We start from the raw sequence: 17,352 nt of genomic DNA, 5'->3' as shown, positions 1-17,352 counted from the left end.
CCCCAGAGCTTAGCATAGTGCCTAGTATATAATAATTCCCAATAAATGCTTATGAATTGATGATTGGACTAGATAAAAAACTAAGATCTCTTCCAATTTTTAAATCTATTATCCTATGAACTAGCTCACTGGGTTGTAGGGCTATTGGTATGTTTGTTTTTTAATTTGGTCAGTTCACAGTTTGGGGAAAAACTGATATTTGGGTTCCATTTGTCGTTCAGAAAAATTAGAGTAATGGTTTTTTGCAAGTTTCTGTTTCATAGTTCATAGTCCAGCTTGGGTTAAAATCTCTAAACTAATAGTTCATGTTTGCAAGTCAGCTATGCTTGACTCATCTATGTGTAATGAAATGAACATTGTTCTTTTGTAAATCCCATTTATTTCAGCAAACTAAGTGTGAAATAAAATGATAAAATTGCAAGTACAAAAATTTTGAATAACTTCTTTTTCTTTTAAAAACATGAAATTTTCAGTTATTTAAAAATCATCTAGTTTTAAGAATGAGAATCAGGCATTAAAATGTAGGACCTAATTAATTGATAAAATTTTTAAAAGACCATTTTATAGCAATATTATTTTATTCTCTCTCCCTCCCCCTCCCCTCTTTTCTGTGTGTGTATCTCTCCTTCTTTTTCTTTTATCTCTGCTAAGATTTCTACAAATTAGCATGGCATGTTTTTGATTAGTTATATTATGTTATAAATAAGTCCAGATGTTTCTATTATTTTGTAATTTGTTGAGTTTTAGCTCATCTTTTCAGAAGTCGTCCCCACCCATTCCTAGTAATGATTGATTTCAGAGTTAGTGACATATGTGGGTTAGCGTTTTTAATTCAAAAACTATTCCCCCTCAGTTGAGCACAGCTGCAATATTGCTTAATTTAACAAGGCTCATTTCAGTAAGGTAATAGCTAGAAAGTATGGGTTGTAATTGAATGAGATGAGGTGAGATCTTTCAAGACAGTTGTGAAAATCGAGTAAGGCTTCATCTACTTCAGAGTTCGAGTAGGCCTGAAGGACTCTGAAGGGCATTGCCTTCCCCTCCTATGACATCTCCCTATTTCATCCAAATATGGGCAACTATGTACTTATTGGTCAAGTTCAATTTCATGGGTAGATCTCGCGTTTAGAATGTAAGACTCTCAGCCAATGAGGATGAGGGTCAGTGGTGGGAGGGGGCGTTTTGCGTTAGGGATTAAAGGTGCTGTCCTGCCCACAGGAGGCGCTTCCTCTCTTCGATAGTCTACTCGAAGAGTGGGACGCCCTTCTCGCGAGAATGTACAATAAACTTTGCTTTTCTCTAGAGCTCTCTCCAGCTTTTTTTATTAAATGGTGATCCCTCACCATTTCCGTACCACACAGTTTGGGGGCTCGTCCGGGATCCTTTACTCGGTGAGTAAGTGAACTCCTGGGTGCTAGTGGGATGGCGCCCTGCCTTGATTTAGGCAGCCCGCCAGCTTCCAGGGGCTTCTCCTTGCTCCCTGACGTAGAGTGGACCCGAAGTGGAGAAACTCAGAGAAAAGCAACGGAAACTCCGCGGTGAAAATCCCAACCGGTTGGTGGAGGACAGATCAGTCAAGAAATTTGCTGCGCAGCAACCCAGTGGAGGTAAGCGTCCTGTGAAGCCCCTTGAGTCTAGTTATAGATTCTGGAGGGGGCTGTAGACGGTAGACAGGAAGAGAGCTAGGCCTTCCTGGGTGACTGAGTTAACTGGTGACAGCGTGTTTGGGCGTTTAGGAGTCTGTTAAACTCCTTCCAAATTCAATGGGTGTGGCCTAGTCCCAGCCAGCCCTCGCGGAGAGAAATGAGAAAAATATCAGAAAATACCGGTAGATATTCCCTTGGGAGATAAATTAAGTAATTGGAACAAACTGCCAAAATATGAGGAAAAATAAAAAGGAAGAAAAAGATGATAAGGTATTGTTGTTTTGTTGCAGACTGGTGGTACCAAAAGGATTAAATGGTACCTGAAAGGAAGGACCTGAGAGGATTTAATTCCATTAGCCCTTCCAGGGGCCTTAAGGCGGGGAGGAGAACTAGGTCTTTTGAAGCAGGGGTCGTTTCAGCTGACCAGAAATAGCTGTTAGTAAATCCCATTTGGGATCAGAAACCCTGTACACGGGGAAGTATGTGGGATTGAGCGAGTGAAGATGGTGGCTTCCTTCCTCTTCCTCCCACGTGTCCTGACTGCAGCAGGGCCACGGGGCCAGGGGAAAGAAACCGCTATTTAGTGAAGTTCATTGTTTTAAATATGATGGCAAAGTAGTTTTATATTATTGGGAATTTAAAGCTGTGATTGGGATTTTAAGTTAAAACATAGGTTTTTTACTTAGGGGAGGTTGTGGTTGTATCTCCCTACTTCGATGGTATGTTTGCTAGAGGTATTGGGTAATTTGTAACTGAGCTATGCCTTAAGTATTTGTCAGCTCTGTTGGGCATGTATTAAGTTTTATGAAATTTGGGTCAGTTACGTGCAAACATTGAAGTGTAAAGTTTAAAAATATATACATATATATTTACTTAAAGGCGGGACAGGAAAGATTGATTTGTAAAAGTAATTAATAGTTTAAATGGAGCTATGATATATTGGGTCGGGAAGCATGGTGGTGTGGGGGAAGGGTGACCACGTGGAGAGGTCCCTCCCATTAAGTATAGTGGGGTTTTTTGTTTTTAATAACTGCACCTCCTTGCTGATTTAGATATTAATTATTTCTACTGTTTAAAGGAAAAGCCTACATTTATATGGTGTTGATAACTGAATGTTTTATTTTTATTTTTCAAGTCTATAACTGTTCTAAGGAGTTGGAACTGAAGTTTTCTGAAAACAAGTTATTCAATATTTATTTACATGCGTGATAGTCTCCTTGTTTAAAGATTATTTTAATCTGATCTGATAATTTGATAGGGTTATTTGCAAAAATTTTAATCCTGCTTCCTTTTTGTCCCCTGGAGAACAGAACTATTGCTGTATAAAACTATGACTATTGCTATTTTGGGAAATTTACTAGTATGTTGTGTATAATATGATAATTTCTGTAAACAGGGGGGGGAAGGGAAACTGAGATTTCAACTGGTCAGAAAATTGGGAAAAACTGATGTCTTATTTCAGTTCAGGCCTAATTGGAAACTACTTACTCTTTGCTTACCTCATCATTTTGGTTCCCTGATGAAGGACCTCGAAAATAGACATAATTTGGGTACTGAATGGAACTCTGGAAAAGGTAAAAGATTTTTTTTCTTTTTTTGCACCAGACATCCAGGCTGCTTCTGGCCTGGATCGTTGTTAGAGCTCTATGCTCGGCACAATTCTTTTAAGAATTGCTGCGATTGACGAAAGGTCTCCTTTTGTCTCGCTCTCTTGTCTCTACAGATAAGGGAGAGGCTGCAAAAAGTTGAAAAAGCTCTTTACCTGTCCACTAGCTAGACACACCTGATTTTAGCAGATGCGGGGTTTGGAGAAGGCTGCAGAGACAAAAGGCCTTTACAGGGGACTCTAGCTGAAAATTTGCTAGACTATGATTGGCTAGCTTATGTTTTAACTTTGGATTATTGTCCTGACTCAGTCCTGCCTCAGTTTCCTTGCCTCTTAGTTCTGCAAAAAACCCCCCCTGCCTCTATCAGAATACTTGATAAGACCTTATGTTTCAGAATAGCAGAATGTCTCTCCCATTACAAGTTAATGGGAATCTATTATCAAAACTTCTTGAATTCTCTTGTGTGGAATTAGACATTCTGTATATGATTGTATTTGCATTGGGTGTTTTTAAAAACAAACTTTGTATGAATAATGTTCACTTATGAAAAAATCTACTTGGATATAAACTCATTGGGACAAATTCCTTATTGTTATCAACACAAGGTTATGATAAATATTTGTTTAGAATTTATGTATGGTTCTTCTAGGATGGTAAATGGGAAAAGAAATGGGTTTGTTAGAACTTCCACTGTTACCAAGGGCAGTCTACCTGCCCATTGGTCTGCTCAAACTTGTGAATTGCTGTGAATTGTATGCTTTAAATCAAGCGTTAAAATTATTGTGTGACCAAGATGGGAATATATATACTGATTCTAAATATGCCTGGGGTGTGGTGCATGTATTTGGGAGGATTTGGGAGGAAAGAGGATATGTAAACAGTAAAGGTAAAGAACTGGTTCATCATACACTAGTCAGAGAGATACTAGAAAATATTCTGACTCCTAGGAATATAGCAGTAATACATGTAAAGGGACATCAGATGGGAAATTCTTTTGAGGTAAGGGGAAATAGATTAGCAGACCGGGAGGCCAAGGGAGCCGGAGATCAGGAAATCTCTCATATAATGGCTTTGATACCTGTACTTCCCCCTAGTCTACCCTCTCCTAGTTTTACTCAGGAGGAAAAAGAGAAGGCCTCAACTCTCGGAGCAGTTGAGAACTCGGAAGGACGATGGCTCTTACCTGACGGCAGAGAGGTACTGACCAAAGCAAGTATGAGGCAAGTCCTTCAGCAACTGCACCAGGGCAGCCATTGGGATGTCCAAAACCTGTGTGATGCTATACTGACAAGGTTTCCCTGTTCATAGAATTCAGGTTGGTGATTGGGTGCTGATCCGTTCCTGGAAGGATGAGAAGCTGACTCCGTGCTGGGACGGACCCTACCAAGTGATACTGACTTCAGATACTGCGATTCGCACCCAGGAACGAGGCTGGACACACCACACCAGGACAAAAGGACCTGTGGCGCCACCTTTATCAGAGTGGACAGTTGAAGACAGGGGAGACCTCCAATTACATAAGAGGAGGGGACCTCCACTGAATGGGAATTGTAACTGTATGACTTTTCTTACTTTGGGTCTCTTTGCCTGTTTGTGATTTGATATATTTTCCTTTGGGAAGTTCACCTTAACTTTACGGTGTTATAATAGTTGAACATTATGAGGCTCTCCCTAAGCTTTGGGTTTATCTATTTCCTTATGACCTTCTAGAGATGAGAACCAATTTCTCCTGCTCATGCAGAATATAGGGAGGACATTTAACTTATCGAATTGTTGGATCTGTGGTGGATCCCAACAATTGAACCAATGGCCATGCGTACCTGTCCCCCTAAGCCCAGCCTGGATCCTTAGCAACAGATCCCAAATTCATAATGGGACCGGTTTCTGGAATTTAGAAGAGAAACATCAGTGGTCATTGACCAAAGATAGGAAAGGGAAATAATGCTTAAATCAGACAGGACGAGGTTTGAAGCTGGGAAATAGTGTTTGTGAGTGGACCTATTCGAGAACAGACCTGAGGCCAAAGACAATCGACTGTACAAAAATGTCTAAATATTGGCGGGATACGGGGAGGAATCCTCAATTGAAGTGTGGGAAGGACTAGAAAGACTGTACCTTGGATGTTCTCTCAGAAATAGGAGAGCAGGGATATTGCTATCAACAAGTCACTACTGCTGAGTGTAGTGAAGTAGAATGGGATGTATTGAGATGTATAAAAGAGAATAAGAGGAAAGGGAACATATACATTGGGTACAGTTACCAATGGGGTTGGTATAATGTCACCCCAGGGACACCCGGGCAACATGGGACTCTGTTTTCCACATTTTGGAGTACCTCTAATCTAACAGGCCAGTGGCCAGTTGCCAATTGTAGTTGGAGAAAAGAGCAAGGTTTATGAAAATGCCAGTATGACCCCTTTGTGGGGGAAGCCCCCTAGGGACGAGAGACCAACAATATTACCCTTTTACAAGGAATAGCTCAGACATATTTCCAAGGGAACAACCTGCTCTAAAGGGTCATTATTGGATCTGTGGTTTAACTGCCTATACTTACCTGCCTCTCAATTGGACAGGGAATTATTATATTGGACTAATAGAGCCAAAATTTTTCTTTCTTCGCGAACAGGCAAACCAATATTTAGGGATTCAGTTGTATGATGATTTGGGAAGGGAGAAACGGAGTTTAGATACCTCCATCACTTGGACTGGAGATGCAAATGGTTGGGGTGAGGCCTGGCCTCCAGAAAGAATAGTCAAAGAGTATGGGCCAGCGACCTGGGCTCAAGATGGAAGTTGGGGATATAGAACTCCAATATACATGTTGAACAGGATAATTAGGCTTCAGGCAGTTGTAGAGATTATCACCAATCAGACAGCTGAGGCACTACATCTTTTGGCTGATGAAGCTACTCAAACCAGAGAGGCTGTTTTACAACATAGATTTGTGCTGGATTATTTGTTGGCTGAGGAAGGGAGAGTTTGTGCTAAACTAAATTTATCCACATGTTGTATAAAGATTGATAACAATGGTAATCTAGTGAAGGAAATCACTAAGAACATTAGGAAACTTGCTCATGTTCCTGTACAGACTTGGACCTCACTGTTCAATACTTCTAAATGGTCCTGGTTTGGGAAGCTGGTGGAAGCAGCTCCTTTGGTTGGGCCTTATAGCTTTTAGTGGTGTTATATTATTTCCTTGTTTGATCAGATTAATAACCAGAATTGTCCAAAACTCATCATCTGGAATGATCAGGTTGGAAGAGAAAGCTGAAGGGTCTGTTAAATAGATGCTGTTAAAAGGGTAAGGGTGGAGCCGGTGGCCCAAGGCCAACAGAAACCGGAAGGAAGTGAGGAATTCATAGGAAATGTGAAATTATGTTACAAAAAATTTGAAGAGATCTCAGTGTACAAAATAAGAGGAGGGACTGAATGAGATGAGGTGAGATCTTTCAAGACAGTTGTGAAAATCGAGTAAGGCTTCATCTACTTCAGAGTTCGAGTAGGCCTGAAGGACTCTGAAGGGCATTGCCTTCCCCTCCTATGACATCTCCCTATTTCATCCAAATATGGGCAACTATGTACTTATTGGTCAAGTTCAATTTCATGGGTAGATCTCGCGTTTAGAATGTAAGACTCTCAGCCAATGAGGATGAGGGTCAGTGGTGGGAGGGGGCGTTTTGCGTTAGGGATTAAAGGTGCTGTCCTGCCCACAGGAGGCGCTTCCTCTCTTCGATAGTCTACTCGAAGAGTGGGACGCCCTTCTCGCGAGAATGTACAATAAACTTTGCTTTTCTCTAGAGCTCTCTCCAGCTTTTTTTATTAAATGGTGATCCCTCACCATTTCCGTACCACACATAATTGATAAAATATAAATAAGCTTATTAAGCAAGTTAAAGTGATTAAAGAAATATAATAGTTACATTTAAGTAAACATGATAAATCTAAAATTTAATCCAATAATGTCCATAAATGTATTATTGGATCATTTTTGTTGAAAATCCAGATATTACCTTTAAAACACTTCATCTTGAAGAGGAAATGAAAGTAAAATCTGCTTTGTTTCAAATAATAAGTAACAGATATTTTCCTTTTTTATATCTCTGTTTTTCAGGGATCTTTCTTACAATCAGATAAAAGATTTACCTTGTTTCTCTGTTTGCCAAAAGCTTCAGAAAATGTAAGTGTGCAAAATACATCCTGTAAGTCATTTATTTTTTATTAATTTTATAATTATAACTTTTTTTGACAGTACATATGTATGGATAATTTTTTACAACATTATCCCTTGCAATGTTTGTGGCAGCCCTCTTTGTGGTGGCCAGAAACTGGAAACTACCTGGATGTCCATCAATTGGAGATTGGCTGAATAAATTTTGGTATATGAATATTATGGAATATTATTGTTCTGTAAGAAATGACCAGGAGGATGATTCAGAAAGGCCTGGAGAGACTTACATGAACTGATGCTGAGTGAAATGAGCAGGACAAGGAGATCATTATATACTTCAACAACAATACTGTATGATGATCAATTCTTTTTTTTTTTAATTTATAATTTTTTTCACAGTATATATGCATGAGTAATTTTTTATAACATTGTATTTATTTTTCCAAATTATCCCCTCCCTCCCTCTACTCCCTCTTCTTGATGACAGGCAATCCCATACATTTTACATCTGTTACAGTATAACCTAGATATAATATATGTGTGTAAATACCATTTTCTTGTTGCACATTAAGTATTAGATTCCGAAGGTATAAGTAACCTGGGTAGATAGACAGTAGTGCTAACAATTTACATTCACTTCCAGTGTTCCTTCTCTGGGTGTAGTTGTTTCTATCCATCATTGATCAACTGGAAGTGAGTTGGATCTTCTTTATGTTGAAGATATCCACTTCCATATGATGATCAATTCTGATGGATATGGCCATCTTCAACAATGGATGAACCAAATCAGTTCCAGTAGACCAGTAATGAACTGAATCAGCTACACCCAGCGAAAGAACTCTGGGAGATGACTATGAACCACTACATACAATTTCCAATCCCTCTAATTTTGTCCACCTGCATTTTGGATTTCCTTCACAGGCTAAATGTATATTATTTCAAAGACAGATTCTTTTTGTTCAGCAAAACAACTGTTTGGTCGTGTATACATATATTGTATTTAATTTATACTCTAACATATTTAACATGTATTGGTCGACCTGCCATGGCGGGGGGGTGAAGGAGGGGAAAAATTGGGGAAAAAAAAAAGTTTTGGCAATTGTCAACATTGTAAAATTACCCATGCAAATATCTGGTAAATAAAAACTATTACTATTATTAAAAAAAAAAAAAAGTTAAGAATTAAAAAAAAAAAAACATTATCCCTTGCACTCCCTTCTATTCCAAATTTTCCCCTCCTTCCCTCCAACCCCCTCCCCTAGATGACAGGCATTCCCATACATAAATATGTTATAGTATATCCTAGATACAATATATGTGTGCAGAACCGAATTTTGTTGTTGTTGTTGTTGCAAAGGAAGAATTGGATTCAGAAGGTAAAAATAACCTGGGAAGAAAAACAAAAATGCAAGTAATCCACATTCATTTCCCAGTTCTCCTTCTCTGGGTGTAGCTGATTCTGTCTGTCATTGATCAATTGGATCTGAGTTAGATCTTCTCTTTGTTGAAGATATCCACTTCCATCAGAATACATCCTCATACAGTATTGTTGAAGTATATAATAATCGGGGCAGCTAGGTGGCACAGTGGATAGAGCACCAGCCCTGAATTCAGGAGGACCAGAGTTCAAATCTGGTCTCAGACACTTAACACTTCCTACCCTGGGAAAGTCACTTAACCCCAGCCTCAGAAGGAAAAAATAAAAATAAAAAAAATTTAAAAAAATAGAAGAAGTATATAATGATCTCCTGGTTCTGCTCATTTCACTCAGCATCAGTTCATGTAAGTCTCTCCAAGCCTCTCTGTATTCATCTTGCTGGTCCTCTAAATCATTTCTAAACAAAAAGTAATTTTACAATGTACTCTTTCTCACACACTCACATACTCTCTCTCTCTCTCTCTCTCTCTCTCTCTCTCTCTCTCTCTCTCTCTCTCTCTCTCTCTCTCTCACACACACACACACACACACACACACACACACACACACACACACACACATCTATCTGTTGATTCATTGAGAAGACATTCCCCACTTCCTCTCCTGGTTTGCAAATAGTTAAACTATAAAGATGGCTGATTTTTAAAATGTTATTATGGGGGAGCCAATCAAGGTTAAGTGATGTGCCCAGGATGACACAGCTAGTAAGTGTCTGAAGTCACATTTGAACTCAGATCTTTCTTACTCCAAAGCCAGTGCTTTAATTCACCTGATTAAAAAAAAAAAAAAACCACCTGTGGTTTCATTAATATAGGAAATTCTCTAAATAAAGAAATTTACTCTATCAAAGCAAATAGGCATCTTCTTTACAATTTACAGGCTTAGATAGTTGTCCAAAGCATTGCAAAATATTAAGTCTTTCTATGCCTCACCTGGGGTCTCACAGCCAGTATGTGTCAGAGATGAGACTTGAACCCAGGTCTTTTCTCTTCCAAGGATGCCACCATCATTCCATCCAGTGATCATAGCTAACAGGTATATATTGCTTTAAGGTATGTAATGTAATTTCCATCTATACTCTCTTTAGATGCTGCTATTTTACATCTATTTTATTGTTGGCAAAACTGAGGTAAAAAGACTTGGACATTCAGCTAGCATTAGAAACAGTATCTGAGGCCAGATTTCTTCTACTTCTGAACCTAACACTCTTCCCCCATGCCATCATGTCAATTGCCAAATAAATTTCATTCTAAAATACTTGGCTAGTGTTGGGGATAAGGGAGAAGAGTACACTGATTTTAGTGATGTTACTTAAATTAATTTTTTTTAGAATTTCAAGGAAGCTAGTCAAAATTTACCTAATCTTTAATACTAAAACCAAATATTATCCAACTTAATCTTTTTTTTTACCCACCTTAATTTTAACCTCATTTGATAGATATGGATCCTTAATCCATGGATTCCATTTTCAAAAAGTCAAGTCCATTTTCTAAAAATAAAGAGTTAACATTAAGAATATATGAATTTGATGCTGAGTGAAATTAGCATAACCAGAAGATCATTATATACTTCAACAACAATACTATATGATGATCAATTCTGATGGACGTGGCCTTCTTCAACAATGAGATGAACCAAATCAGTTCCAACAGAGCAGTAATGAACTGAACCAGCTACATCCAGTGAAAGAACTCTGGGATGACTATGAACCACTACATAGCATTCCCAATCCCTCTCTTTTTGTCCATCTGCATTTTTGATTTCCTTCACAGGCTAATTGTACACTATTTCAAAGTCCAATTCTTTTTTGTACAGCAAAATAACTATTTGGACATGTATGCATATATTGTATTTAATTTATACTTTAACATATTTAACATGTATTGGTCAACCTGCCATCTGGGGGAAAGGGTGGAGGGAAGGAGGGGAAAAATTGGAACAAAAGGTTTGGCAATTGTCAATGCTGAAAAATTACCCATGCATAATAAAGCTTGTAAACAAAAAGCTATAATAAAAAAAGAATATATGAGTTTGTGTGTATCCATTTTGGGGATGTATACACATATATTCTAAATTACCTTAGTCTTAAAAGGAATCTCTATAGTGGTAGTTGCCAAAATGTTTGCAGACATGGTTACATCAATGGAGTAAGTGTGTTATCTGCTCTTTTGAAAATAATTATATTATTAATACAGTGAAAGACATGTTGGACTTAGGGTCAGAAACTCTGAGTTCAAAGTCCATATAAGATTTATATTCATGACCATGGCAAGTCACTTAGCCTCAGTTCCCTCATCTATAAAATGGAAATTACACTTACAATGCCTACCTCATAGAATTGTTAGAATGCCTTGTAAACTTTAAAGAATTAAGGGTAAGTTGAAAGGATAGTAGAATATTGCCTTAGAGAGCTAGCTAGAATCATGGAGACCCACTTCTAATGCATACTGTAATTATGATATTGTGTGACTTAACCTCTAAGTGTCCTTAGCAACTCTTGAAAGATGGTGTTGCCAAGAAGATATTGAATTGCATGAGTAGAAGTTCCTCATGGAGAGTTCCCGACTCCAAAGAAATCAGATTCAGTCCCTATTCCTGTCTGCATACTCTCTGTTCATTTAAAAATCAGTCACAATTCCTGATAGTCTTGCTTCAGATATATTTCTTAGAATCAAAACTTCTTAAAGTTCCCTAATGTTTGTAATCTTTAAAATGAATAAGACTCTCAACTCTCATTTCAGCATCCTTCATCATAATGAAATTTATGAAATTAAGGCAGATACTTTTCACCAACTGACTATGCTTCGTTCTCGGTGAGTATGGCCAAAAGACTCCCTCCTGTACCCACAATAGCTTTCAGATTTTTTTTCAGCAACTTTCTCAAAATAAATGCTTTTTTTCATGTTACACTCATTTCTTTTTATATTATACTCTTATTGTTGGACTCCCAAGCATATATTTGCTAAAGAAAAATAAAACATTTTTCCCACTGATAATTTCCAGAAATAAATTTGAAGTTGCAAAATTGCAGTCATAATATCTACTACTAATCTAAAGTTAAACATTAATAAGCAAAAAATAATAATAAAAGCAAAGCTGTTCAGTCATAAGCAGTATTTGTTTATCATGTAGTTGGTAATTAATAGTGATCAGTCAGTATGAGCAGCAACAGACAAGGAATGGGTTCCAAAAGCCCTTCCTAGATTTTTGGACAATTTGTCTCTCCTCCTTAGCTCCTTTGTCCTACTAAAGAATATTTCTGTAATTTGGTCAACTAATAACTATAATTGTGTTACTTCTGAATTGTTGGGGGGGTTTTTTTGCTAAAACTACAAAAGACTTCATACACTTAAAAATCTATCTTTAATAATAATAGCTTATATTTACGTAATATTTTGTAGATTACAATAACCCTTTGAGGCATATACCACAAGTGTTGCTGTCTATATTTTATGGATGAAGAAAATGAGTCTCAAAGAAGTAAAGAGATTTGTCCAACATTACATGACGAGAACCTAAGGGTCCTTTTTTCAAAGCCAGAGTTCTTTCCACTGTGCCATTTGCCTTTTTTTTTTTTTAACAGTTTCTATTATTTGCAGCAAAAGATACAAAATTCTCTTATGCCATATTTGTAATCTTCTAAATTCTTACAATGATAATGCTTAAATATTTTGCAACATGTCCTGATAGAGGTGTGGGATCAAAATGAAACATAATTTTTGGATATCACTAACATAAGAATTAGTTTTCTTGACTTTGAATATTTGTTACACAGGTTTCATGTTTCTTTTTTTTTTTAATTGGAAAGGTAGTAGAGAGAAAAATATTTTATTAATTTTTAAATTTAATTTAAGCAAAGCCAAAAAAAGCATAAGATAAATGTAAAATAATATTTAAAATTGACTTTTTAAACATTAATTTTGTCATGTTCAAAGGAGTTAATTTGAGATACCAAATAGTTTTTACAATGAACCTGCCTCCACTTCTTTACAGAATATACAGATATGGAACTTTGCATAGAATATCAGATTTCATCAATAGGTTGGTTAAATTTAGCTAATTTTTTTGCTCTTTTTAAATTCTTTGCTATTTAAGGGATAGCTTGAGGAAGGGGAAGAGGATAATTAAGTAATATAGGTGATATAAAAAATCAATATTTTTTTTATTTAAAGCTCTGCTTTCCATGAACTACACAGCTATTCAAAGCCTTGGACTCTGTGATGTTCCTCTTAGGACATAGAAGGAGTGATGGGGAGGGAGACTTATTCATACAAAATATATATATATAAATGTAACTATAATAATATAGCATTACTCATATTAGCAAAAAGTTGGAAGCAACATTGGAAGTACAACAGTTGGAAAATAACTAAAGAAATTATTTCACATGCACATACTATTCTATATATCTATATGAGTACATATACATATAGGTGTATAGAGAATTAGAAGATAGATAAATAAACAGACATCATGAATTTTGTCTTCCACATGAGAGTTATCATACCAAAGAAAGAAAAAAGGAAATACTATATTTTAATAGCCTAGGGGGTAAGAGTCATTTATGAATTAGATGTCTTTGCAGTTGAACCTTTAACACACTGAAGAAAATAGAAAAATCAACACCAAGAAACATGAGAAAGAAAAGTAAATTTGTTACGTGGTGAGAACAAGGGCTAACAATAGCCTGAGCATGACATTAGTACACATGTTACATCAAGAAATCTAGAGGCTGATTCAGTAAAGGGTCACAGTGAGTGGGGAAACTCTAGGTAAGGTATAAGACCCTTCAGCCCAGGGGGAACTTGCTAACAATATCTAGTTCCGCTCCCCATCTCCCCTAAGAGTCTCTATGCCTTCCTGAGAAGTCAGGGGATGGTGACAACCTGTGTTGAGATTGAAGCAGAGTGATAGCAAGGTGGAAGAGTGATAGCAAATTACACAGGACATAACAGGATTCCCAGTATAGTGAGTGGATTCCTGTGGAGGAAATTATAGAAATAAAAACTACAGAAGATAAGAAGGTGTAAACATGTTGCAATCTGTCCCATCTTTAAAGGGAAAGCCATCCCTGAGATTGGAAAGCCATTACATGATTCTCCACTAAAAAATATCCTATGGATACTTCATGGTGTTATGGTGTTGTTCCTGGGTAGGCCCATGCAGCATAACCCTTTGCAGATTCTAATAAAGTGGAAAGCCATCAAGCATCTACCCAGCAATGAAGAGTATGTGCCTAGTTAAATCTGAATAAGTTCATGCCTTTGTTAGATGTAGACTTATGAACTTTTCAGCCACAGAATTCAGGAAAATCTCTCCTACATGCCCTAAGTACTATAAAGCTAAGTGACTTACTTAGAGTTATATTGTCAATATGAATTTGGATTTGAACCTACTTTTTGGGCTTCAATAACAGGCTCTCTATACATTATTAATTCTTTTGGAAGGTCTAGACCTGCAATTTCAGTGACAAAGGAAAATTTTGACAAATTTCCCAATGTGAAAACTCCCTATTGCCTAAGACATGAAAAGGTTAAATGAAATGCTCACAATCAGTATACTTTTGGCCTCTAGAATAATCTATGTAACCTTCAGCCTGTCATTTACTTAAAGCCTTCCACAATCTGATTCCATCTCTTTCTGTAGTCATTTACTTTTTCTCTCTTATACAAACTCGCCATCCCAATCATACAGACCTACTGACTTTTCCATTCTCTATAGGTAACATTTCATTTTCCAACTTTTTATTTTAAACAGACCATCTCCCCAGGAAAACTGGGGCTTTCACTCTTTGCCTCATCCCATTGGGGGACTCTTAGCTTCATACATGTGGACTGTGTTCAGTAAAGGCAGGAAGAGGAAGGAGGGCTGACTGCTAGAAAGAATGAGGCTGTTCCCAAATAGACTCACTTAAAGTTTAGGTTTGGTTCACGTCTACTGTTGTTGTTCCTCCTTCATTCTTGGGGAGAACCAGTGACATCAGGAAGGTGATGTCCTTACTTGAAAGTGAATTGGATCTGGTCTCCTTTGAAGGGGAGAGCAAAAATCTTCTGTACATGAAGTTGCATCTGAGACCATCTCCAGTTGTCCTACTCTATATCCTGCCACTCCCTGGACTCAGCCCTAGTGACTTTGCACATCTAAATCCGTTAAATCATCCATCATTTAAATCCAATTCACTTGCATGTAATGGTATCACCTCCCTAATGTTGTGGTCCTCTTCAAGACAAAGGAAAAAGAACAGCAGATGAAGCATAGGGTGTGATATTTATTTCCTCCACTCAAAAGAAATGCTTAAATTACAACAGACTCATAGGAAGACATTTACAAAAAAATTTAAACAAAATGGTAACTTATAATTACTATCAAACTCTCTCCAAGAGAAAAGAGTGGGGGAGATTCAGATTTTACTTAAAACAGCTAAATATGAGATATTTTGTAAGCCTTATAAATTGACCGTTCCCTGTCTCTTCAGCTCTATCCTGTTTTAACACCTCCACCAAGGTCCTTGTCTTGGTAAAAGCAAGATCAGGACTTGGGGTTGTTATCCTCTCCAAGAAGGTTATAATTTCAGAATATTCCTTCTGATACCAGTCAGCTCCAACTGAGGCACCCAGATTCTCTCAGTGCTTCCAATTTGACCATCTCAAGATTACTGTTCATTTGACTTTTTTCACAGAAGGAAGAGTTGGCCCAGGATCCACGACCCAGACTCAGGCTAACCTAGTCAAAACATTTACCTGCTGCCATGTGCTCAGATGCCCTTCCCATTCTTCATGAAGAGAGAGACAGAAACAAAAAGGAGGAGGAGGAGAGGGCAGAGGAGGAGAAAAAAAGAGAGAAAGAGGGAGAGAGAGAGAGAGAGAGAGAGAGAGAGAGAGAGAGAGAGAGAGAGAGAGAGAGAGAGAGAAAAACTTAAAACTTGCCACACATAATCTGGAGAGTGAAGAGGTGAAAGAAGATAAGAGTTATTCCTATTATAAAATATATCAAGTAGATGGCTCATCCTGGTTTAGTGACTCAATACTACTTGGATATGGAAAGATAAGAGGAAGACTCACCAAGGGACCATCTTCAATACTAAGTCTTCTGTCATTGAATTAGCATCTATGGCTCACTGGAAAGAACCAAGACAAACATTTCACTAGTACAAAGTCATTGGCTTTCTCTAATTAAACCCTGGAAACTCTGATTAAACTGGAATGCATTCACTTTTTACCTCCACCTCTAAGAATATCTAGCTAGGTTCTTTCAAAGCACAACTCAATATATAAGGCCTTTCCTGATTCTCTCAGTTATTAACAGTCTTTCATGAAATTACTTTGCCTTTATTTGTAATGTAGTCTTGCAATATAGAATATAAACCTCTTTATTTCATTTTTGTCAGTATCCCCAATGTTTGGCATAATGCCCTGAGTATTGGGGGAGGGAAAGGGACAGACTCACAATTTCACTAATAAAGGTAGCTCTCAATAAGAAAATTCCTTTTACCCAATGCAGATTTGCACCTGATTTGAAGTTTCTGGTATTAGAAAGTTGATTAAAAAGTTAAAGTTAATTTACTGAGCTCTTACTCTTTATAGTAAAAAAAAAAAAAAAAAAACCCCAGCATATTAGCAAAAATCAATATTTACTAAGCACCTACTATGTGCCAGATACTTTAAGTATAATTTCACACATTCATTCTTGCAGGAAGCACTATATTTTGTTTTGTTTTGTTTTTTCAAGTTTAAATAATAAGAAGAGTTTACTACTGTTCTATTCACTTTTTTATAGGGATCTAGCTTGGAACAAAATTGTTACTATTCACTCTAGTGCATTCTCCTCTTTACCTTCTCTGATAAAGCTGTAAGTAAAGGCAAAAGAAAATGAATGTAGAACTTGCTCCTTGGATGGAATTGAGACTGTTTTCTTTTGCAATCATAATTTTAATGGAAAAGTCATTGGTAATTAAAGCCCAAATGGTTATATTTACTGTTATAGACATTAAAGAATGAGGGTGTCATATATAAAAAGATTCCTCAAACATTTCCAATTAAATGGGTTCCTACCTGGGAGATTTTTATTGAGGAGTATAAGTTTTTTTTAACATATTAAGATTTTTTTAACATAAACATTCTATGCAGTAAAGACTAGAAAGCTAATTTTTGTTTGATGTTATATAGGGATCTATCATCCAACTTTCTGTCATCTTTTCCTGTGATTGGGGTTACATGGTTTAACTCACTTAAAATTAACAGGAAACCATGCCTTGCAGAGTCTGATATCCTCTGAAAACTTTCCAGTACTCAAGTGAGTTTCTCATTAAAACTAATAAGATACATTTGTATTTATGCAAAATAATAGATGTATAGGAGCAATTCTCAAAATTCATGAGGTCATGGAATCTTTCAAAAATGTATTTTGTATCCTGAGTGGAGATTTGGGACAAGAAAGGAAATGATAGAGCATCTCCCACCACTTTCACAGAGGTTTACAACCTCTTTACAACAGG

The 17,352-nt window shown here is 37.1% G+C and overlaps 1 protein-coding gene across 1 annotated transcript in view; it reads left to right on the top strand.

Annotated features, from left to right (window-relative positions):
* The window catches only part of LGR5 (leucine rich repeat containing G protein-coupled receptor 5), a 162,241-nt gene that overhangs the window by 132,303 nt on the left and 12,586 nt on the right, over positions 1–17,352 (top strand). Inside the window, 5 exon segments of the mRNA XM_074269622.1 lie at positions 7,364–7,429; positions 11,600–11,671; positions 16,635–16,706; positions 17,024–17,060; positions 17,062–17,150. Of these exon segments, the coding sequence (XP_074125723.1) occupies positions 7,364–7,429; positions 11,600–11,671; positions 16,635–16,706; positions 17,024–17,060; positions 17,062–17,150 (336 nt within the window).

This window comes from Sminthopsis crassicaudata, chromosome 5 (assembly GCF_048593235.1).
Source record: "Sminthopsis crassicaudata isolate SCR6 chromosome 5, ASM4859323v1, whole genome shotgun sequence".
In the NCBI taxonomy this organism is placed as follows: Eukaryota; Metazoa; Chordata; class Mammalia; order Dasyuromorphia; family Dasyuridae; genus Sminthopsis; species Sminthopsis crassicaudata.
This window is presented reverse-complemented; position numbering and strand designations above follow the sequence as displayed.